The sequence below is a fragment of the Columba livia genome, chromosome 1 (assembly GCF_036013475.1).
Source record: "Columba livia isolate bColLiv1 breed racing homer chromosome 1, bColLiv1.pat.W.v2, whole genome shotgun sequence".
Classification (NCBI taxonomy): domain Eukaryota; kingdom Metazoa; phylum Chordata; class Aves; order Columbiformes; family Columbidae; genus Columba; species Columba livia.
Window position 1 is genome coordinate 199,928,858 of NC_088602.1, and position 24,476 is coordinate 199,953,333.

General features: G+C 37.6%; 1 protein-coding gene across 2 annotated transcripts in view; it reads left to right on the forward strand.

Annotated features, from left to right (window-relative positions):
- Window positions 1-1,596: 1,596 nt before the first annotated feature.
- GNAI1 (G protein subunit alpha i1) overlaps window positions 1,597-24,476 on the forward strand; it is a 35,941-nt gene continuing 13,061 nt past the window's right edge. Inside the window, exons 1-3 of one of the 2 annotated variants that reach the window (XM_021300614.2) lie at window positions 1,597-2,059; window positions 19,641-19,683; window positions 19,778-19,919. In XM_021300614.2, coding sequence (XP_021156289.2) covers window positions 1,942-2,059; window positions 19,641-19,683; window positions 19,778-19,919 — 303 coding nt within the window. In that variant the 5' untranslated portion in view covers window positions 1,597-1,941. The remainder of the gene's footprint in view (window positions 2,060-19,640; window positions 19,684-19,777; window positions 19,920-24,476) is intronic. The other variant, XM_013370279.3, reaches the window with a different exon arrangement.

The window sequence follows — 24,476 nt, forward strand, 5'->3', positions numbered from 1 at the left end:
TGCCCAGCCATTCTCCGTAACAATACCACAATGAAGATGCCAAATAAAATGGCTCTGAGGTCTTGCGAGGTGTAGAGTTAAAGTTGTTCAGGGTTTCTTTAAGCGAGGGTTTGCCAGTGTTGAGCACATGCTAATCAACCAGAAAATGTCAAAATTATCTAAGTCACAGTTTAATCGAGCATTATCTACTTCATTTTACATCATTACTTACAGTTTATTTAGCATTAGCTTTCAAACACCTCTGTAAAGAACACAATCCAACACATCCAATAAAAATCAAACATTTGATACACTCTTCCTTAAGTATTATGGGGAAAAAAACATTTGATTTACCAAGTATAGTAGTACAGTCTGACTTGAAGTCTTTGTACTCTAATGGTAAAACACCTCCCGTACTGTAAAATTCTGCTCTTTTCGAACTTCTGGGGACAGAAATTCTTGAGATCCTATAGAAACAAAAACCCCTAAGGACTCACTGGGGAAGATGAACCTTAATTTAACCGATTTGCCTTGTAGAGTCTTGTGCCTTATGAGATGTTTTGACTGAAACTTTTCCTGAGTTTCACAAAGTTTTATCTCATGTGCAAGCAAGGAATTCCGTGAGATCTACTTCGTTTCCAAGTGTCTGTGCTCACACGTTGCTGGGGGAAGTGGTGGATATAAAGTCACACCGATGCTCAGCTGATGCCGCTTTGAGCAGGAGGTTGGACCCGATGATCTCCCGGGGTCCTTTCCAAACCGGATTTTTCTGTGATCCTATTACAAGCTAATAGGAACCTTCTTTTGTAATCCAAACAGCTCAATACGTGTGTGGTGGGGAAAGAGCTGGAGACATTCCGTATCATTTTCTTACGAGTTTTATACTAAAGAATGAGCGGCAAAACAACCCATTGATAGGACATGGTTGTGCAGACAGCCCTACACTTGAGCTCTGAGAAAGCACACCAGGCACACCAAGAGAAACCTGCCTGAGTCGTTTTGAGCCGTGGGGCGGGATCGTTCCGCCTGGCTTTTTCGTGGGGGAAAAATGCTGCTTGACCGCCGAGTCTCCAGAGCAGAATCCCCGCTGCTGCCCCTGGATCGCCCCCAGCCCAGGGGGCGATCGCCGCGCAGCCCACAAGCACTCAGCGCCGGCGGGGGCTGGACCCCGCGGCCCTTTGGCCGATCTCGGCAGCCGAGGGGCGGAAAGTGAACACAAGGCAGTCGGTGACAGCGGTACCGAGGGCGGCCGAGGCGGCCCCGGGACTGAGAGCCACCTCCGCATCTGGAACCGCCCCTGCGGGCGTTGGTACAGCCCTGCCCGGCGCTCCCCCGGCCCGCCGGGGAATGGAACGGCCCGTGTGGAACCGTTTAAATTGGAGCCTTCACCAGCTGCCAGAGGGCTGGGGCTCGCGCACGATGACGTCACGCGGACGCCCGTTTTCAAACCTCATTCACGTTTCGGCTCCGTCGCGCGCCCCGCCCCAACCGCTCGCGGATGCTGTGCGCACGCGCAGTCGCTCGGCACAGCCCTTCTCGCTTAGCGCGCGCTCGCCCCTTTCCCCCCTCCCGCGCCGCCGTGTGGGCGGTGCGCGCGCCCGAGTGGCTCCGGCGGGCGGGGCGGGGGCGGCGCCGCGGGAGCAGCGGCAGCAGCGGCCCCGGTGCGCGGCCTCGCCAGCAGCGCGCTGCCTTGTCCCCCTCCGCCTGCCCTGGGCACGGCTGCAGGCAGCCCTTCTCCCGCCTCCCCCTTCTCTTGCCCGCCGCTCGCTTGCGTGTGAGGTAAACTCGGAGTGTGGCGCCTACGCCGCTGTTGCGTTTCAGGTGAGGGAGGGGGAGAAGGAGAAAGAGAGCGGGGAGGCGCTCACTCCCCTCCCTCCTCAGCGCCGCTCCGGGCGTGGAACCGCGGCGCTCCCCTGCTTCTCTTCTCTTCTCCCGGCCGGGTAGCGCAGCCCCTTTCCCAAAATGGGCTGCACACTGAGCGCCGAGGACAAGGCGGCGGTGGAGAGGAGCAAGATGATCGACAGGAACCTGCGGGAGGATGGCGAGAAGGCGGCCAGGGAGGTCAAGCTGCTGCTCTTGGGTAAGGGCTCCCGTGAGGTGCGGGGGCTCCCGTGAGGTGTGCTGCCCCCGCCTGCCAGCCCTGAGGTGGAGGGCCCGGTGAGGGCGGGGCAGGTGCAGCCGAGCCCGCTCGCGGCTCCGGTGGCACCCGGGGGTGGCTGAGGGGAGGCCCCGCTTCCCGGGCTCGGCGGGGCGCGGGGATGCCGGCCTGGGGTAACACGGCGGAGGGAGCGCCGCTCTGCCCCGCTGAGGAACGTGCTCATGGCCCCTCGGGAGTTTTCGGGGCAAGGGGGGGTGTGTGTGGGGGGGGGGGCACAGCAGCACGGTAACGCAGGTGGACACCTCGGCTTCTTTCAGGGTGAGAGGCAGGGACGTTCTCGGGAAGCAGCACGGCGTGGTTTGTTCCGGGGCCTTCGCTTAGAGCGGGCCCCAACTTCCACATAAAGGGGATAACGTCTCAAACTTTTGGTGTGGATTCTCTATACCTCTGCTCAGAGGAGGGAGATTTTAGATTGGAGGGTGTTTGTTCTTAATGTTTCTTGTAGACCCGAACATCTTGGAAACTGTTGCTGTAAGAATAAAGTGCAGAAAGCATCGAAAGAACACAAAGCAAAAGCATCATTTAACTTTGTGTTGTCTTATTTTTGTGCAAGTTGCTTATGTTGCTGAAATCTTGCAATGGGAAGTACAACCTTGATGTGGGTTCTAAATGTATAATATAGTGACTCACTATCATAAATCAATATAATACTATGGTGTTCTTGAGTTTTGCTTACAAGTACTTGAAGCTAGCTTTTTTTGTACATTTTAAGTGATGTGTGTAAAGATAAGTAGAATAAGCTGTTTACAATTACAAGAAAAAAGGAAGCAAGGGTTTTAATTAGAAGTACCTTTTTGCAGGACTAAAGCTACTGTACAAGAGCTGGATTCTGCAAGATTTGCGTTGTATTGCTGTTGTAAGGAGTTTTGTAGTATATACTGTATAGCTAGACCAGACTGGATCCTTCAAATCTGGAGTTAAAAAAACTATTGATTTGCAGCTTTCCTCCTGCTGCCCTTCACCTCCCAGAGCTACAGCTTAAGACAAACTTTTACAATTACTGACCAGTTTCTTAGTCTCATTGTAGATGAGCAATCCAGCAAAATCGGTGTCAGTGTTCTATTCACTACAAACACTGTAGTAGACCTCTAAAATGACTTATTTCTGTTGCAAAATTTTAAAATAGCTCCAGAAAGGCACAGGGAACTGTAGAGCTTTCATGTGTAGATGAAGAGATGAAACAAAGCTAGTATGGGAAAAGCAAATGTCCTAAAATGTGTTTATAGGTTTTAAATTTTGCTTGTGAGGGAAACAATTAAGGCTTTCATTTTTGGTTGGTTTTCTAGGAAGTGTTAGGGTTTTGGATGGTAATGTGCCTGTTCCTGTACACTTTTGGACTCCTCAGAATGTTGCACGGGGAGGTTATCCTGTGTGTGATCAGTAGTGATACTGCAGAAGATGTTACTTTCTTCTTTGAAGGTGGTGCCTTGTCTTCTAGCAAGGCATTAAATTATTTTCCAGAATTTTGCTGTTCTGTAAGGAACTTCTTGTACATGTAGTTTGGTAGTTGTCTTAATATCTTTCATCATATTCCGTGGATATGGATAAAGTCCACATCTCTAGAAAGATGCTTTAAACTTGAGAATGAGTTATGTCACTCTTTTCAGTTCTTTAATGCTCTTATATCCATCCTATGTTATGATGTTTTATTTCTCTATTTTAGAAATTGTGTGTTTATAATACTGAAAAGCTTTTGATGAAAATGAGTTTTTTCTGCTATAATCTTATGAGATCTTAGTATATGGAACAAATGCTCAAATACATATGTTTTCTAATCGTGTTCTGAGCTGTAGCTCACTTGGTTTAATATTTCCTCCTTCCATATAAAAAGAGGTGTGAAAACTAGCATGTGGACTTATTTTAGAACCAGTGTTTGAGTCATTATTTAAACAAAAATTACCTAAATGTTTAATGAACTCAAAATGAGGTTTTGTACATACACCCATGGATGCATTTGTTTATTTCACATGTCTGGAAAGAAAATTTTTTCTGTTACTTTTCCCTTTTCCTTGCGACTGTGTCAGATGTGTTAAATGTTATGTGAATGCTTTATCTGATGGTAAAACTATTTAAAGTTACTTCCACTAGAGTCATTTTCTTCTCACTGCTCACTTTCCCAGTTGCTTGTTCAGCCCATATGTCATAGTTTATAATCCATTCAGTTGTACACCGACATCTATATATGGGCTTGTTCTATTAAAAAGATACTGAAGGAAGGAAAAGTACAAATTGTGGTCTGCTGCCAGGAAAATGCAATGTGTGCAAGGCAGCTAAAATACCTTGCTTATGTAGAAGAAGAGCATGTAGCTGTGTATCTGTTGGCCCAGGAAGACAGATTTATTCCAGCATGTATAAAAACACCTATGTTTTTGTGTGGTGATTGGAGAATCCTACTAGATACTAGGTGAACTACAATGCTCAACTGAGGGAAGGTGTGTTTATAAAATCAATCTATTTCTAGCCTTTAAATTTAGTTTATTCCATTATATGTTTTTCTAACGGTTTTTCTAAAACAGGAAATTGTAGTGATTTCATTAACAGATAGATGTGACATTGCTGCATCTAAACCATGACTTTGTGAACAATAAAACTGATTTGGGTGAGATTTATAATTTGTTGTCTTGTCTCTAGGAAGAAGCAGACATATTTAATGTGTGTAAAATACTGTTGGCCTGGATTATCTACTTTCTTTCATCATATCTTTAAATAGATGCATCATTTTGTACAAATTTGACTGCAGCTTGTGCATCAGGTCTTGGGATGAAAATACTAGATTCTGAACATTATCCATGGGCAACAGTATTTTAACCTTGTAATTCGATGCACTTCGATGTTCTATACCAACAACAAGAGAGAACCTTTTCTGGAAAATTTCGGAGAGCTATCCTTGTTATTAGAAGTAAGCTGAATTTGAGCATGCAGTTTGTAAGCCAAATGGAAGATGCCTGTTTATACATTGAATTTGGTGATTTTATTTTAAAAAATCATTAAATAGATTTACTTCTTTCATTTACAACTATTTTCAATCAACATGTGACAAAGAAATACTTAAATTTCATGGGAACTCAACAAAAAATGTAAGTGCTGTCTAGTATATTGTCCAACAGTAGTAATTTAACATAGGAAAGTACTTATCCTGAAGTACTTTAATATTTGTGTCAAGGTGTTCCTAAACTTCTGTTTTCTAATTGTTCAAAGGAATATTTTGGTTTATTGTATTTTTTGTTATTTCTTGTAGATAAACTCATATACTTAGTGTGAACGAGATTTTTGAAAAACAATTTATATTTTGGCTAGCTTCCAGCTAGAGAAAGCAGTAGACCCAAGTTGTTTTTCTTTTCAATAGTTCCTCAAATTAACTTCTAGTGTTCAACAAAATTCTGGTGGTGTTTGCAGAATGAATGTAGTTGGGAGATGGTTGTTCTATGTTACTGATCTGTGTGTTGCATTAATATACATATGATTCAGATCAGGTGTGGATTTGCAAGTACATTTCTGTTGAATTAGCTAAAGCACATAACACTGAATTTATGCCAACTGCAGGAGAACAGGCAGTACCTCATTTAGTAGAAAGCCTTTTGGTATGAGGTTAACTCATCAGGTTTTATGAATACATGCAAACTGGCAGCACGGGTTTATAGGATTGGTGCTTTGTCTTGTGGTGTATCACATTCTTCACTTTATAAAGCAAATTAATTGTTCAGGTTCTTAGTATCTTGAATGAAAAAGGCAATGGATACATCTTAAACATTCTTTAGGAGTGCATCCTGGGATCCAGGAGGCTACAGACCATATATTTGACAACTGTAATTATGCGTCATCCTTCTGGATGATGACGTTTGCAGATTTAAAGTCATTGGATACCGATATACTCATGACCAACAGAACTGCTTTTCCATTCCTGGATAGATCTTTGTGATTCATATTGGAACACTGGCAGGTTGTGTTCTTAAAGATACCTGTTTTTTAACTTAAGACAGAGTACTGCTCTTAATCTTTTTTCATTGCAGTTCTTCCTGTTCCTTAAGGCAGTAACTAGAACAATTCTATTCAGTTGCTCTCCTAAATCTTCACATCTCTGAAATTTTCTTCCTGTCTGCTTTTCATTTGTTGCAGACCTGTATCTTTCTGTGTGCTCAGTCAGCTGTCTCTCACTGCATACTCATCTTTTCAACAGCATGATCCTCACAGTCCTTGCCAATACCTGCCATCCTCCAGACCTGGCTGCACATTAGTTTTAAAAAAAAAAGTGTTGCTTGTATCATTTCTTCCCTTGTCTTTCCTCCAGAGTGTTGCCTTCCACAGTTGCAGACAAAAGGAACTTTAGAAGTCTGAATTTATGGGAGCTCTCAAAAAAGCCTTATTCTCACACACAAGTGTTGCACTCTTCAGAGATGTTGACCTCATTTTTATAAGTTATGCCAACCTCATCTAAAACATTTCTGACGAAGTATTTCTTGTGTCACCTTCAGAGACATCTATAGATATTTACAGAGTTCAACTCTTATTTAAAAGGTGTTTTGTGATACTTAAAATAAATGTTAAAAGTGTTTTCTTTTTTTTTTTCTTGTTGGTCTTGTCTGTCTGCCACCTCCACCCTGCACCCAACTTTGTCTGCCTGCTTAGATTTTGCAACAGTTCTGAACTAGGAGCTCTCTTGCATTTTAATATGGTACAATTGGACCCTGGCAATCAGGGTGTTATTTATGTGGACTTCTATATCTGACTTTTTAGTTAAGTCAGTGAAATCCTCAAGCCTTTGTACTAAATACAACAATAATTTCAAGCAACAGAGTCAAAATTACTATATTCAGCTAGCCTAATAATCCCTCTTTTGTGAAGTAGGGCTCATGGATATACAGAAAACACAGCCGCTTGGCTATGGTTGTGATTTTAGAATTACTGTTTGGGTTGTTTTATGCTTGTTTCTTTCTATTTGACTGTTGGTGTATTATAAAAACATCATAATAATGCTCTTTAATGTGTGTACAGACTTAGCTGGCGTACAAATTTTTAGTCATTTCAGGTCATTATTTCAAATCTTAATTTTGCAGTTTTCTTTATAAAATCACCATTTATGATTGCATCATGATTTTAATTCTTTGATGTTTCTAGGAAAAAATCTGCTTCAGTACATCTTGTTTTAGAAAGGGCCAAAGAGAAACGGTATGTTTTTGTACTATGTCATAATACCAGTCATAGCAACTTTGCTTTTTTTGTCTCTTGATTAAAAAGTGTAGTTATGGATATATTGAAAGTGCTTTAACTTATCTTTTGCATCAGGCACTACAGCTTTTAAGAAATATTTGAGAGTTTAAAAAAATTAAACTTAAGAATTCATTTTCCTCCAAGTTGTCTTTTAAAAACGATGTAATGTTTCCTTTTTTGTTGTTGTTGTTTGGGGTTTTTTTTGTTTGTTTTTCTCCCCTTCCCCCACCTCTCCTGAATTAGAGACCAAAAAAGCTCTGGTAAGGTATCTTTTGGTAAGCCATTCATTCCCAGCATCAGTGGTGCCTCAAGACTATACATAAGTTCTGTAATACACTGATTTAATTTTTCTTCCTACTTTGTCTGGCAGCACAGTTTATTGTATCATCGTTGTGCTGATATGACAGGTTACTTCAGTCTTATAAATTATATTACTGAAATGGTTGTGTATCTAAGCTAACCTCCTTTTGTGAAGTTATCTCACTTCAGAACTGAAGTTTACAGTATAGCTCCTTTCATAGTTGTGTTGGCACAACTTGAACTTGGACTTTGTGCTATTAAAGACTTAGGCAGCACTGATTTGAATAATCATATTGCCAAAGTGGATTGTTCTTTTGCTGCCACGTTTTACCCTTTAGTTGTTTTGGTTCTCTGAGAAGGAAGAATTGGATAGCGGCACATCATAAAGTCCGGCTAAATATTTTGAAACCAAGCAATGAGTTTGGCTTCAGAGGGCATGAAATTTTGAAGTGAGTTTTGCTGCTGAGCTTGACGGATGTCTGCAGTGTTTCCTGTAGTACGCTATCTGGCAAATGTCAAGGTAGAAAACCGGAAGCAGAAAAGAGATAATTAAGATGTTAAAGAGTGAAGTTTTTCTGCCATGGAAGCACAGAAATAAAAGGTCTGAACTGACTCGATAATTAGCTATTAAAAATTTATTGTATATGATATGTATAGGAGAACTGGCATTGATGAAACTTGCTGTTCTGAGGTTGAGTCTTAGTCATTGCCCAGTTTTACTGACATCAGCTGTCCTATTTATTGCCTTTGTTTGCTTAGTGTCCTACTCTTATCTCAGGCTTTGTGTAAATTGCTGTTTTGTTATTCTGTAAATGGAACTTATTTGGCTGCACCTGAGAGATTCTTTATCTGAAAAGTATTTAAGCTGGTAAGGTATACAGAGAGCAGCTGGAAAAATCAGAACTTTGAACTTGTGAGTGTCCCTGTTCTGAGTGACTATTCAGAAAAAGGCAGTTTTTGAAGTGGCTCAACATAGTGACATTTCTGAGGGGAAGGATAATTAAGATATTAAAATTTATTAGATGATTAAAACAATCTATTTTTGCTAAGACACTTTTTGTACTAGTGTCCTGGTTTTGTTTGGGGTAGAGTTAATTTTCTTCTTAGTAGCTGGTATAGTGCTGTGGCTTGGATTTAGAATGAGAATGACATTGATAACACACTGATGTTTTGGTGGTTGTTAAGCAGTCAAGGACTTCTCAACTTCTCATGCCCTGCCAGGTGCACAAGAAGCTGGGAAGGTGGTGTTGTGTGTTTTTTTGTGTGTGTGTGTTGTTGTTTTTTTTTTTTTTGATGAAGCTGTTGTAGTTGTTTGGCTTATAATGAAATTTGTTACCCATCAGCCAGGGGAGCTGACCCCAACTGGCCAAAGGGATATTCCATACCATGTGACATTATACTCAGTATATATTTTAAGGGGAGATGAAGGAAGGGAGGGATGTCCAGAGTGATGGCATTTGTCTTCCCAAGTAACTGTTGTGTGTGATGGAACTCTGCTGTCCTGGAGGTGGCTGAACACCTGTCTGCTCACGGGAAGTAATGAATGAATCCCTTGTTTTCCTTTGCTTGTGTGCATGGCTTTTGCTTTACCTGTTAAACTGTCTCTTATTTCAACCCACAGGTTTTCTGACTCTTACCTTTCTGATTATCTCTCCTATCCTACTGGTGGGGGGTGAGTGAGTGTCTGTGTGAGGCTTAGTTGCTGGCTGGGGTTAAACCATGACAACTAGGAATGTATGCCTTTGCAGTGAAGTATTTGAACTCATTTCTTCTTAATGCTGAATGTATTTTGTTTTCCTTGTCCATTGAGTATGAGCAGACAAGACAAAATAAGATTTTTTTTTTTTTTTTTAATGAGAATCAGGGTGGGAAATGAAGGAAGGTTATGATGTCATAGACTAATTATCCATGTCTGTGACTGCTCAAAACCCTTTCACAGTGTAGCTGTTAGAAGTGTTACTTAGAGTTGTGGATTTGGAAGATGTTGCCCATCATCATGGCTTTGCCCTTGGAATTTGCAAAGCTGTGGAGCCACCTTTAAAATCTCTGGAATTATCTATAGCTTGAATATGTAACAGGAGGTAAAGTATCATTTATCTGTTTATGCTGTCTCAACAAAATGGCCTAAAAATCACCTAGTGTCGCAATAGCCATATGCATTATTCTGTGATTTGAAAGTGTGTTAACTGTCCAGGTCAAATTCTGACTTTGTTTCATTTTGCTTTAATTGATGGCCAGCCACTTCCTTGAAAACTGTATTTCTGTGTGATTTTTTTTTTTTTTTTTAATTAATTTTGATGTTATTCTTTCAGGATCTCAACTGATGGGGGTAATTGACATAGAGCATTTAAGAATCAATACTTTAAATAAGAGATATGTTAAACGTATGGTAGGCAAATAAATTGCTTTCCTTCCTTTGGTAACTGAAAGGTCATTGAAGCTCTGAGTAACACTGTTTCTTGTATGTTTAGGTATCAACTTAGTATATCAAGTAGCGGTGTTAACAAGTATCTATATGTTTATATGGGTGCTATGTATTTATATTTAGAGATGCATGTAAGCTGCAATATTATATGTACCCATATAAATTGATACTGAAATTAGAAAATACTTTTTGTAAAGCTACTTATTTAAAGAAATCAACACTTTTTGAATATACAGTGCTTCAATTTATGAGATAAACCGTACCTCATTACTTCTTTGTATATACTGCTTAGAAATGTAGTATTGCATTTGAAATGTGTAATATACTTAGCAAAGGTACCTGATTAAATCTTCAGTGCAATATAACAGTATCTAGGCAACCAGAATGGACAGGAAGTCTTTACAATCATTGCTCTAAACAGATTGCTTTTAAAGAAGAAATCAATGTACTGTAATGAAAATACCTCTTCATGCTGTGAAGCAGGTTTATGACTCTTAGTATCTTCTAAAGCTAATATAGTCTGTTTCTTGAAAATAAAATACTGTTGGAATCTAATAGTTACCTGTATCCCCTCTTCCTTTTGCAAAGTTGATAAAACAGTTTATTGCATACAACGTGCTGGTGCTTGTGTGTGGTATGTGGCGGTTGTTGTTGGTGGTGTGGTGTGTTTTTTTGGTTTTTTTTTTTTTTTTTTTTTTTTGATGAAGCCGTTGTAGTTGTTTGGCTTATAATGAAATTTGTTACCCATCACAATCATAAGGATGTTATCTATATCTGTGTTTTTTTAATAGTTTCCAGTAAAACAGAAGAGGTTCTTGCCTGCTTTCTAAATCCATATCAGAATGCTGGAAACAAGCAGTGCATGTGGTCTAATAAGCAATTGAGCTGTTCTAGAAGTCCTGGGCTGCTAAAAAGGAGTGTGTTCTTACAGCATGGCACTTCTAAATGCTTGGTGCAATTTTGTGCTGGTTTAATAGTCAGATTGACTGACCTGTTTGGACTTAGTTTGCTGCTAGAATGGTCCATTTAACTGATGTTTCATAATGGACAGGTGAAGACCTGAATAAAAGCATGATGAGGAGTAGAGATAAATACTTTATGCAAGTGGAGTAGTGGAAATGCATAGCAGTGGGTGGAGGGGAAAATGGGTGCAGAACAGGATTCTGTCAATTTCTGCATTTGTGTCACAGTTTACCATAGAGTCAGATTAGGAACAATGTGAAATTGTGTTCACCTGCGAGGTCCAGTTGGTAGACATGTTAAACTCTTTTGAAAACCCACTTTTGTGAAAGCCTTATTGCTGGAAAAAGAGAAGGTGCCAGTCTTTCTCAAGGGGTGTGTTGCTTTGTCTTGATTAGAAAATGAAGGTAGGAGTTTGTTTTAATTCTAAGCCCAAGGAGTCTCAGACTTAGGTTTCTTTATGCTAGTCTAATTTATAAGTCATAGTCTTGGCTTGAAAGAATCCTCTTTACCTAGAACTTTGTGAAGAATGCAAGATGGTAGTGGACAAGCAGCATAACTACCAGCTCAGTGTCCAAAGAGTAAAGAGAACAGAGATATTAGTCTCTGGTTAAAACAGTGAAGTTGTAGTAATATTATAAACAGAATAGATTGCAATTATAGTATTGGAATGCAATTTTAAAACTTGGTATGACTAGAGATAAATGTCTTGCAATAACAAAATTGGGAATAAACAAGACAAATGTCTTCAGTACTTGTAGATTTTATTTAGTTAAATGTTATTTTGAATGCTCATTGATGTCAGAATCTACCAGTGATGTACTGTATAAGAGTGGTCTGACAATAAGCTTCTAAGTCTCATATAAGTGTTGTCTGTGTTCTTGATGGGTTAAATATGTCTTGAAGTGTTTTGAAAGTAGATTGCTCAGCTGTATGCAGATTCAGTTACTGATCCTTAATAAATCCAATAAACTCTTAGCAAAACCATTATATGCTTTCTAAAGCTCTTAATGACATTGACAGGGATTCCTTCTAATATGCTTTAGTGCCTCAGTGTTCGCTAGCAAAGGCTGTCATTTAATTCCTAGATGAGAGACTGCTTAGGTTATTTTCTCTGTGCTGATCTGGAACATAGTACCTTTTGGTGTTAGATTAGATCAGGCTTTGACAACATACTTGTTTGAGGCCTAACAGTCTGCTATTTATGTAGGTATCTTATTCCTTGCTTCTGGGCTTATTGGGTGCAACTGCCTGTTTGAATGCACTAAAATTTTTATATGCGTCAAAGCTTTCTCAGCTTAATTTTTGACCAGTTAAATACACAGTCTGTTTAAACAGCAAAAACCAGATTTTTTTTCTAGTACTGTTAACCACAAATAATATTCTGCTTATAGGTAACTTTGTGTGGAAAATGCATGTGCATGTAACAAAAGAATATAGTAGAGTATACACATGAATATTATTTTCTGATTCAAATACAAATAAGAGTTCTAAAGATGCTTGCTTTTGAAAAAGATCAGTCTGGGTGGCTAGATTGTTTCATTTAACACTTCAGCCTGTGTCACTTTGTGAGTCCTTAAAATTTTTTGGTGAAGGTGGAAACCTTTTTGCAGTGACTTTAGGTCATCTATTAATGTGCTTATTCTCCTTATTTTTGTGGGTGTTAGTCCTCAAGCTACAAGATGAAAAACACTGTTAAGTTAGACATGGATGAAGACTGAGAATTAATGTGAACTGAAGTTTATTGTGCTACTTTTACAATAGTGGACTAACTTGTAATATAACTGCATTTGCCCTGGCATAAACTTTTACAGTACACATTTATTTCATTTGCAAGTAGTGCCTTGGTGTTACAAGTAGAGCTTTGAATAAAATCAGTTTACATTTGCATAGATCTTTTTCCTGTTTTGATAGGAACGCACACGTTTTGCTTTCTGATTTTCCCAACTCTTTGTATAGTTACATCGTAATTTGAAATAGCAGGGACAGTCAAATCTGCCCTAATTGTAGATGATACAACAGTAGTGTTGTTCTGAATTGCAAGTGGAGCCTTGGATAGAAATATGCTGTGAATTTCAAGTTCTGTTGTTGTATCTTTCCACTGGAATAACCTGCATAAAGTATGCCTCTGTTGCAGTGGGTAATTTTTTGTAAAGTATATTTGATTGTGATTGATAATGGTCTGCTTAGGAGGGAAAATTCTCACTGGTATCTCAGTCACTGAACTTACAGTCATTACCCACTGTATTTATAGCTCAGTGAACAGTAAAAGGTCATGAAGGCCAGCCACACTGTCAAGAAAAATGTCAGGGCACTCTGGATTTCTAGAGGTTTATTAGATATATAATTGGAGGTCTGGATGAGATATGCTTTACTCTGTTGGCAGGAATTAATAGTAACTGTCTTGGTAAACATTGTCAGAGTGAAGGAGGTGGTTCTTTCTGAAGCACACAGCATTTATCTCATGTAGTGTGGTCATATACAATATCCACTCAAACTCATGTTTTGGAAAATCTTTAATGTTCTTTCATACTATAATTTCAAATTATGTAGTAATTGTTTCTGAGCATGCTACTATGTAAGGAAGAGGAGAACCACTTTACTTTTTTTAAGTAACAAATTTAAATATTATTTTAATTTTGAAGAGAAGATCAGTTATTTGCTATTAACGAAGTTCCATTAGAAGCACTAACAAGTTTCTGGACTTTGAATTTTGAAGAAATTCTCAGATCTTTGGAGCACTGGAGGCTGGCCATTGATACATTTGTGTAGTCAACTGATAGTCTTACTAAGCTGCTATCAGCATCAATGTGTTGGTTAAACCTGGAGCCACACACATTGTAGCTGCTGGTGACGTGGCATATAGTTGTCAGACAGCAAACATGATTACTATGTGGTTTTCATGTCGAAATGTGCATCCATTCCCTTACTTAGTTTCTGACATAAGAGGTTTATTTCCACAACTTTGAGTCTCAGCTTGTCACAGTCATGCTGGGTTTGGCATCTCACACAAAGGAAGCTGTGCCTATACCTTAATTGAAGTACATGCTTCAGATTTTAAAGTACAATGGAACTGCCCCTCTGTAAGGCAGTTATACTGTTTAAGAGATCTCTTGTACGTTCTCAAGAGATACACATTGAGATACGTTTTTATTTTTATTTTTTTTTAAGTAGATTCAATTCACAGGTACCATATTTCCTTTGGAATGTTTCACAGAGTTTCTGAAATGTGACACTTTGGACTGTATTGAGTCTTTCCTTCATAGTGAGACAACGAGTCCACAATATGATTATGATGTAAGTGATGCACATAACTGTAAAAGGCTTCCTACTATATAGCAGTAGTTGCACAGCCAGTAATTTGAAGCAGTTGAGGAATATAAATATAAGAACAGTTTTGAAGAGCTAGCTATTATTTGTATTCAGAAGCTGCACACATTTGAGTGTGTTGTACGTAAAATTGCACATAACAAAAAATTTCTGCTAAGGTGTCATGCATGAAATTCTAAGCAAAAATGAAATTTCATAAAACCTTTGTCATAAAAAAATATTAAGCACTAATATAAATTTTGAAATAGCTGGAAACTTAATACTTCTGGAGATAAAGATGTGAATAAAAGTTACCTTACGGTTTCCAAAATGGGGTGTGTGCTCATTTCACCATAAGCTTTATTTTTTTAGAATTTTTTGAGTTCCAGAGGTTGTATTGAATATAACACCATACTTTTTTTTTGTTGTTTCAATGTTAAACCAATACAGTCTTTATCACTTGCTCGTGTGTTTACTGTAATAATAGCCTAGGTATCTTTGAAACTTAAAGCAGTTTATTGGAGGTCTATGTCTAAATAAACACACAGGATGCTAACAGAAGTTAATATGTGATTGCTTCTTGTGGTAACATTTTATATTAATGTTTTCTTAAATTATGTTTTATATATCATATATAGACCACTTTGTACACTGTTGATTTCAAGCATCTACTAAGAGCAATACTGAAGACCTGGGAAAGAAATGATTAGATGTAATTAGTTCTTGATTTGTTAGGTAATTTACAAAAGCAACAATTGCTTACAGGCTTAAACGGTGCTGCTTCTGTAGAATTAAGCCAGCATGCAGCTACCAACACCTTGCAAATGATCTCAGATCCTTTATCTGAGTCAATGTCGTAGTTCTAAAATCTGTCACTCCTGTGGTTTCAATCAGTGATATAATCTGGGATTCGCACTCTGTTACTACAAGGCTAAATTACTAAAATATTTTCTTCCTGTTACTACTCACACAGTTTCTTTCTTAACTCTTTCAAAGTTTCCTGGTACATTCAAATTCCAGTAGCTACAGAAATTCCAAGACTAATGCCACCTTATGAGTACAGTCAGCCTTTGGTTGACTACATGAAAACAGTTGGGAAGGGCAAAAGGAACATAAACTCAGTCAGTGGCAGCAGCTGCTCCAGAATTAGAAGAATACAAGATGATGATGATGATGATAAGCTGCTGGGTGGCTTCAAACAGGGGGAATGGGGACAAAAGACAGGAGAGAGGAGAAAACAAACAAACAAACAAAAAACACAACAAAACAAAAACAAACCAAAATGTAGGGAGATAAAGCAGTGTGAGTGCTGATGTCAGAGGATGTTTCATTTAGTGGTCAACCTGTCTAGTGGATGTGGAGCAACAAGTTTCCATCGTGGGTTTCATTTTCTAGACTTGATGTGTTTTGAATTTAGTAACAATGATTAGTGGCTTGAATTCTAGTTTAATTCTCATGTCTGGTAATGTGTCATGAGGTGAGAAATTTAAGATATTATACTTCCAAGCCATCTGCTTGCCATGTGCTTTTGTAAGAGCTTACTGGGCTCATTGCAGAAAAAGTAGATATCACTGGGCATTTAGCTTGTGCTGTGAGCAGTGGCAGCTCAGGAGCAGGCACCATTGATCTTCTGTCTTCTGTTGTAAAATAACTAAGGTCTGACAGAAGACTGGATAGGACTGTTGTGGTGAGAACTGGACCTTAAGTGTATCCAACAAGGGACAAGTCAATGTGTTTTGCTTTTAAATTTCACGTGTGTGTGTGTGTTTTAGTTAATCTGATGCAAGTCTCCTATTTTACAGTCTGAAAAGCTGACAAGCATCCATTAAAAGTTTTATATGAATTACTCTTGTCCATACTTGTACTCTCTTCTGGCAACATAAGACTATTCTACTTGTTTGTGGGTTCTATTGTTTTGTCTGACTTAGATGGTGGTTCAAAGCCAGCCCTGTCAACTCTTCAGTTTTCATCTTACTCTTCTCTTCATGTAGTTGTGTTGTGGTGGATTTTTGGGGGTTATTTTGGTTTTTTTTGTGTGTGTTTTTTTTTTTCTTGTTGTTTTTGGGTTTGTGTGGTTTGCAGTTTTTTTTTTTGTGTAGGGGTTTTCTTTTTTTTTTCCTGTGTGTGGTGGTGCTTTATTGTTTTGTTTTGTGGTGTGTTTTTTTTTTTTCTCTGAAATCTAGTCCACAATTTTTTCAGTGTTATATTTGTGCCATTAGGAAGTGTTGTACTTAACACTTGGTTTCTTCCAAAGAGGGATACTGTGAACTTTGGGAAGTTTGTGTTGCTTTGTATTTTGGTATTTGATTAATTTCTTTAGTAAGCAATGAGCAAGTGTTTCACAAGCTAGAAATCTTGCTGTTGAGATCTCAGAGCTTACAAACAACAGTTTCTGTGCTTGTGTGCATAAAGCATTTGTTTCAGAAATTTGTAGTTCTGGAATGCTTGCTATGTAGGCAGTGTGTGGGATAATAAATCATGAGATGCTATGAGTAGTTTAAAGTAATATTTCTGCTGACCTGTTATTTTAAATCAAATTATAAAATGCTTATTTAAATTCTTTTTAAACACAGACTTTCTCCATTTGGAAAGTAAAAGAATATTGAATCTGTCTAAAATGATGTTTGTTACAATTTCATGGTAGTGAGTCTAGGCTCATAGAATCATTTAGGTTAGCAAAGACCCTTAAAATCATAGTGTACAACCTAGTCTGTCTTTTTAATAATTTTTGTAGAAAGTTCTTGTGTTATTGGCCAAGTAGGAGCTTGGAGAATCAAATATTGCTTTAGCTGTTTCTTAAATTTATTTCACCTTTGCTACCCCTACTTTGTTCCTTCAGAGTGCTATACGCAAGGTTGATCTGTTACATGTTTTTTTGGTTGTTTTTTTGAACATGAAGATGCATTGATTTATTTCTTTCTATTTCTGGAGTTAAAGATTGGCTCTTAAAGAAAAAAATTAATAGAAATTTAATACCTCTTACTTAGCTGAGCTTGAGATGCCATGGATGGTGCAGCAGGGTTAGTCATAGACCTGGGTTTATGTTCTAGATAGGAATTCACTAAGTGCAATCACAGCTCATGCTGGATCCAGGTAAAAGGCTGCCTTGGATAGCAGCAATACTAGCTGTGGAGGTATTGACATATGAAGGTAGAGCCTGATTGTAAAACTTTGAGGCAGAAGACCATTCAGATTACAGTAGATTCTATGGGGGAAAACATGGTTCTGTTGTTTTCTGTGTGAATTTGTGCTGATAAGTTGGAGATGCTTCACTTCCACACTTTGTCAGTCTGTACAATGAAGCATAAGGATCCACTTGCTTTCTGTCAAGCAGATGTAGTAAGACTGTTAGACTTAGTTGAAGTTATATTCCTGCTGAACTATATGAATAAAAGCTTTAAAATTCCGTGCTTCAGGTTGGGTTTTCATAGAAAGTGTTGCCCTGTTTTTTTTTTTGTTTGTAATGGGTGCACAAAGGACACAAAGTGTGTGAAAGAGACAAAAATACTTACCAGTTATTAAAATTTTCTTTTGTCCAGCTGATGACCTAATAGTTTAGACTTTCATTTAAAACTGAGCAAACAAAATATAAAAAAAAAAAAATGACGACCATTCTTTCAAATTTGGAACAGATACCCTGCTGTTTACCTAATCTGAGCAGCACTGTCATGACTTTTTATTAATTTTTTCACATTGTATCTAAACAGCGAGCCAATAAGACTGTTCAAGTTATTGGCAGTAGTGAAGCTGAAATCAAGTTATGACACTTAAGAAGTAGGCAATAAATAGCATCCTATACTAGATGATTGAGAAATATACAATCAAGTCTGTCTAAATTCGAGTAGGGTTTGCTTGTGACAGTACAGCTAGCTCTGAAATTTTATATGCAGCTGTCACATGAAATATTTAATACTGCTTCTGTCTAAAACTTTCTAAAAGAGTTCTCATTTTGCTGCATGGACAACTTATTCACACTGAGATAAGGAAGGAAATTTTACAAATACTTCTATCAGAAAACCTGGTTGAGCTCTGCATTCAAGAGTGCAAAAAAAATGAATCTCCTTTCAGTATTGGGACCATACGATGTAATTTATCAGAGTGAAAGTAAATGACATCCATTGGTGTCCTTCATCCCAAAAAACAGCTCTATCCTCTTGAAAAGTTATCAAGTTAGGCACTTTGTAAATCCATGCTGGCAATTCCCAGTAACCTTTTTTTCATTCATGTGTCTGGAAATGACTTCCAGGAGTATTTGCTGTATAATTAGTCTGAGGGTCAAGGTGAGGCTGATTGTCCCATAACGCCTCAGATTCCCCTTTTTGTCCTTTTTTGAAGATGAAAACAGCCTTATTCAGTGGCTTACTGTACTCACAGTGACCTCTCAAGAAGAGCAATTTCTTTGGTTGTGTTGGAATTGGACAACTGGTCATCTGTTTGCATAAGAAACACCTGTAGACTGTGTGGAGATTATACTCACTTCTGTAAAACCATATTGAGAAAGAGGAATGTAAGAGGGAGAATTCAGGACAAGTCACAGGCAAGCTGGGAGAGTGCTGTCTAAAGGAAGTCGATCACAGCTCTAGGAGTTCCATAATTTTTTTGAGAAAGAAGCAGACTAAAGAAAGTGAGAGTAAGCTAAGGTTGTTGAAACAGCAAATACTGCATTTTTTTTTCTCTGTATGCTGACAGCCATACTAATTATTTTTGTAAGCTTTGTATTTTAACATAGCATGCTGTTGTGGTTTTTTTTGTTTTTTAATTTGTTAAGCATCGAGAATGGTATTGGCATGTCTGGAAAACTTCATGCAAAAAGTAGTCTGTCTGTTGGTTTATTCTTGCAAGGGCTTGGTTACAAGGACTGGAACCACGAAGAGTTTGAACATGTTCATTTGCAACACTGAAGACTATTGATACAGCGTGTAGATCTTAAAAAGAAGGTTTTTGATTAGGTGTTGATTAAAAAGGCAGTTAGAAGAACTGAGCTTCAGACCTCTTTGAAGGTGAACAACTGATGATCTGTTTGCATTAGAAATACCAGCAGACTGTGTAAAGATTATGGTCACTTCTGTAAACAGAAAAGTAGATTTTTTTTTTGTTAGAACTGAATTATCTGTTCTTAAAATATCTTGATTTTGAATCTTCCACCTTGGCACTTACATTTTGATATTAAAGCTTGATTTGTAACAAATAAACATTTAACTGTTAAAGGTTTTTAAATTGGTTAGATATTTGCAGTTTAGAAACGAAATGTGACTTCATATATTAATAAAACTAATGAATTTTCACACATCTATTTTTCAGGAGCTGGTGAATCAGGGAAAAGCACAATCGTGAAACAAATGAAGTAAGTATGGTGGAATACTATGATAGAAGGTTGGATTTTGTTGTTGTTTTTTTTTTTATTTGAATAGAGAATGTTTTTTTTTTTTGTTCCATAGGATTATCCATGAAGCTGGTTATTCAGAAGATGAATGTAAACAGTACAAAGCTGTTGTCTACAGTAACACCATTCAGTCCATTATTGCTATCATTAGAGCAATGGGGAGGTTGAAGATAGACTTCGGTGATCCAACCAGGGCTGTGAGTATTGAAGTACACACACAGATATGCAGCTGAAATATCCATTAATTTTCAGTTTTTATCTGTTACTATTTCCTGAAGAAATCCCTTGATATCCAAAACATCATCTTTGTAGGATACAAAGTTTGATTGAAAACTAAATGTCATTGGGTTTCACATGACAACATGACCTACAGAGCAATCAGCACTGGGTTGATTCATGGCAACTGTTTGGCTTAGATACAAGTCTCCAAATTATATCTAAATTTGGAAGATTAAACATCTGAGTCTTAGGGAGTTTTTGAAAAACTTTATGCTGTCGTGTCTATTTGTATGGATTTGTGGGCTGTTGTGTTCTGTAAGTCACTTGAGTTAGACATCTTCATGTTCCTTAAAAGCCACAGCTTAAAGAGGTAAGCATCTAGCAACTATTTACACCTCTCAATTAGGTCATAGGCACAGTGGTGCCTAGAATATTTCAAGCCTATTAATTCGATCCTGCTTTGTACTGATTTCCAGTGTGGAAGACTTTATTTTACTCAACGCAGAGACATGGGCGTAGCCCTTCTGCAGGTATCCTGTTTTTTTTGTGGCACCGTATGGATTAAGGATTTTCCCCAGGAAATGGAATACCTTTTTCTGAGGTTTTCTGCTACTTTTCAATCTCATTTCATCTAATGTCCTGCATACAAAAAGCTCTGATGGGTCTATCTGCTATTCCACCTATTGAAGCTGGTCTGCAAAATTCATTCTTTTGGCTTATTATTTCTTCAGTCTTAACCCTATGTTCTTACCTGTGGTGATCCTGATTACATCAATTTCTGGTCAGGTGGTTAGAGACTCTGAATCTCTGTAAAATGCTTAGCTTAAGTGTTTTTGCTTGTCTTCTTGTTACAGGAATCCACTCTGTGCTGCAGTGCTTAAGTTGATCACGAAAGTTTTTAGTCTGAATAGCACTGAAACTTAGTTCAGGATGTGTGCCTTTATTTTCTTTCATAGAAATCGATGTCAGAATAGGGAATGCTCACCAGTGCAGTTTTTGAAACAGGAACTGCCTGCATTATGGTTGTCTTGCAGGAAAGATGCAGGAAGTTTTTTTTGCTGTTCATGTATTGAAATAAGTATATAGGGTAGTCAGAAGGTTATTTTGTCATAATTAAGTTCTTTCCATCATGTCAGGGTTGAATTACAGTTTGGAGGAGAGGAGGGTCTTGAAAAATAAGAAATGGTATGTAAATTCTTCATTCACAAGAAGGTTTTGTGTTCAAGATCTTACTGATTGCTTGAAAAACAATTTATAAATTGTGAGGTCACCTGTGGTGACCTCGTGAAATGTGTTATGTATGGTTGCCATAAGGAAGGCAAACATTCATAAGATTATGTGAAGTGGGTCATAGAGTTGTATTTGAAGTCTAAATTTGATTTGCAGTTCTGAATTGTTAATTTTCATTTTGATTTTAGATAGTCATTGTTTTGTGTACATATGTTAATTCTGCCTCAAATCTCTTTGATTGTAAACATACCCAAGGAAAAAGTTTTCACTAGTTATTCCCCTCTCCATTTATTCTCATGTTTCCTGCTGTTTTCCTTTAAGACTAAAGTTTTCTGGGGTAGCACAAATATCTTATTGTGTGTTAGTTCAGTATTTGTGCAATGGCATGCTCGCTGCTGTCTGGCAGTGTTGGAAAGAGGCAGATGGTAGAATCGTGTTACTAAATACATAGTAAGCGAAAACAGAGGAGGAATAAATTTAGGCATAAGCAAATAAAATGACTAACAAGAAGATTTTGAGGGCTGTTTTATATAGGATATCAATTAGAAGTCATCTGAGTTTCTGGGCTTCAGAGAGCTATATCAATGATGAGGGGAACTTTTGTCAGGGATAATCTTAAAATAATTGTCCATCCATTTTCAATGAGGCAGGTCTTGGTTGTCCATATTCTTTTTTTCAGAGCAATGCTGCTATAGAACATCAGTACTAGATTTTTGCCAATTGTCAAGTCAGAAATAGAAAAAATAATTCAGAGCTTGTCTTGTACATCAGTCTCACTTAAAAAAAAGTATGTTTGCTCCTTGATTATAAAGTAGCCTTTTAAATTTTATACTATTTTATTGTTAAAATGTCACTTTTCAGCAAAGAAAGCTCAAAACTGTAATTCTTGATGAGAACTGCTACATTCAGACTCTTCCTTAAATTACTGAGGGCTTTATTCTAAATCACTAAGTTTGTTTAGAAAATCATGTATTCTTATTTCTATCAGAAGATTAATGGTAAAGCAGCAAGTTGATAGGGTGTTTTTTTGTTGTTTTTTTGTTTTGGTGTCTTTTAAGCTGTTGGCTCAAGGGAGCAGCTTCAGTAATGGTCAATCTCAAGACTGGTTTGTGTTCCTTTGCCCTACAGGACATATCAGTACTGAAGTATAAACTATGTTTTGAGAGACATATAGTGAATGTGCTTTAAAAAGCTATGGACCACTTTCTGAATGTAAGATTTTTCTATAATTCCCTAGAGAGATGGTTAAATTAATTTATTTGTTATCTCATTTATGACATTTGGTATAAAAATAGTGACGTCTAGAGAGGAAGCTGCCTCTTTCCTGTATAATTAAAGGAAAGTATCTATCATTGGTTAATAGTTGAAAATAAGACTTGATCATTGCATATGGCCTCACTTGTGGTGGTCTGTAGTATTTGTCATGCTCAGAAACAGGAGTATGATAACAGAGAACACTTTTTATTTTAATGCTTGGGCTTTTAAAAAACTGAAATTGATTCTCTTGTTCCACCTCCCATTTCCTCCTCCTGCCATTTTAGAGCATGTAGAGATTAAAGCTGTTTGAAAGACAGTAAATTTTGTATGTTTGAAAGTCAAACCATGTTAAGTATTGAATAGTATAATCATTCATGACAAAATTGACTGTCAGTTTCTAAGCTGTTTCCATTATGTGTCTTAATGTATTAGCCCTTCTTCAGGATGTGCTGATTCTATGATTTGTAGGTCCTTGGCATTTGCATCCACAAACAATATTCAAGACCAGAATTGTCATTCAGTTTTCTCTTATGCCTGTATATTGCTAAAACTACAATCCATGAAATGTGACTATCCAAACCTTTGATCTTTCTGCTCTGTTTTTATGTAATTATTAGGATAATCCATTAAATTTTTATTAGTTGTCCACAATTTCTCCTGTGCATGTACAGGAATCAGTATTCTGTTAATTTGTTTAGCGAATGTTCATTTTTAGATTTGTAGCCTCTCTAGCTTTAACCAGGCATCTTGAACTATATATCAGACACCTGTTGGTCATATGTATAGCTGCCTGTGTATACATATAGATATATATAAATCTCTTCAAGTTTGCCTTGAGCTGACTGAACTCCAAACTATGTTGTTTTCAAGCTGTGAATATCAGCATTACTAATATTCTGCAAACAATTTCCCTGTTAGCTGTCATAATCTCTGATTTTTTTAAGTCTACAGTGGACAGTATCTTCAGAGCAATTAGTACTTTCTGTACTTATGATGATGACTTTTTTTCCCCACAGTTTGTTTTTTGAACAGCGAAGGTGACAGAACCAGATTTTTCTACAGATTTGCATCTCTCTCTACACTTACTGTTTTGTGAGAATGACCTTGTATGTTGCTTTTTTAAATCCTCTTTCTTGAAATACTCTCAGTTCTCAGCTGATGTGTCTGGGTCTCTCTTTTCTGTCCTCGTTTTCAGTATCACCTGTTCTTTCTTTTAGTTATTGGAGAAACAGTACATGTTGTGAGTAGTACTTACAAGCCACAAGTGTCCTGATTTTTCTGGCTGACATACTTGGGCAGTATTATACATCACATACAGCTAATAACAAGGTCAAACAACTACTACCCACAGGAGAGTATTAATGTGGATCTCTTTCCTTCACCCAGCTGCTATGTTATTTTTCCAGCGCCTTACAGGTCTAGCATTTTAATGTTTCTTTCCTAAGTCATAATTGGATAAAATTCCATTACATCCTGTACTCAGCCTCATTTTCATATATAGTCTTAAAATCCAGTATTTGCTCTCTTGAAAAATCTTTTTTTTCCTTGATACTGCATTACCAAGAAAACTCAGTCTCAGTAATTAAGGTAGTAGACATTTGTAACTGATTTATCTGGAAAGGTTTTAAGAAGTAGTTTTCTATTTCCTGACGCATGATTTGCGAATAAATTATTACTGGTTACTTTCAAACAGGAGTTGTTCTTTGAAGCTTAAGTGATGTGTTTTCTTCAGTTGATCTATATACATCTGCATTGCTGAAGGTTCTAGTGTGCATTGTAACCATTCTCTTCTGTTTGTGGTATTTAATAAGCAAATAAAGTTAACCTTAGACTTGAGTACAAAATGTTACTACCTCTGCTTATAGAAGCTTAATTCAAGTTATAAACAGATCAGAAGCAGCTTTGTCACCTAATAAGAAATTTGGTTTACTAGTCTTTTTTTGTTGTTGAAAAATATAGGAGTGAATAGTTGTTTTTGTTTGGTTATGTTCATATTTACCAGGTTAAGAAAGTAACTTGTTTGCTGAATATAGTTCTTAAGTGATAAG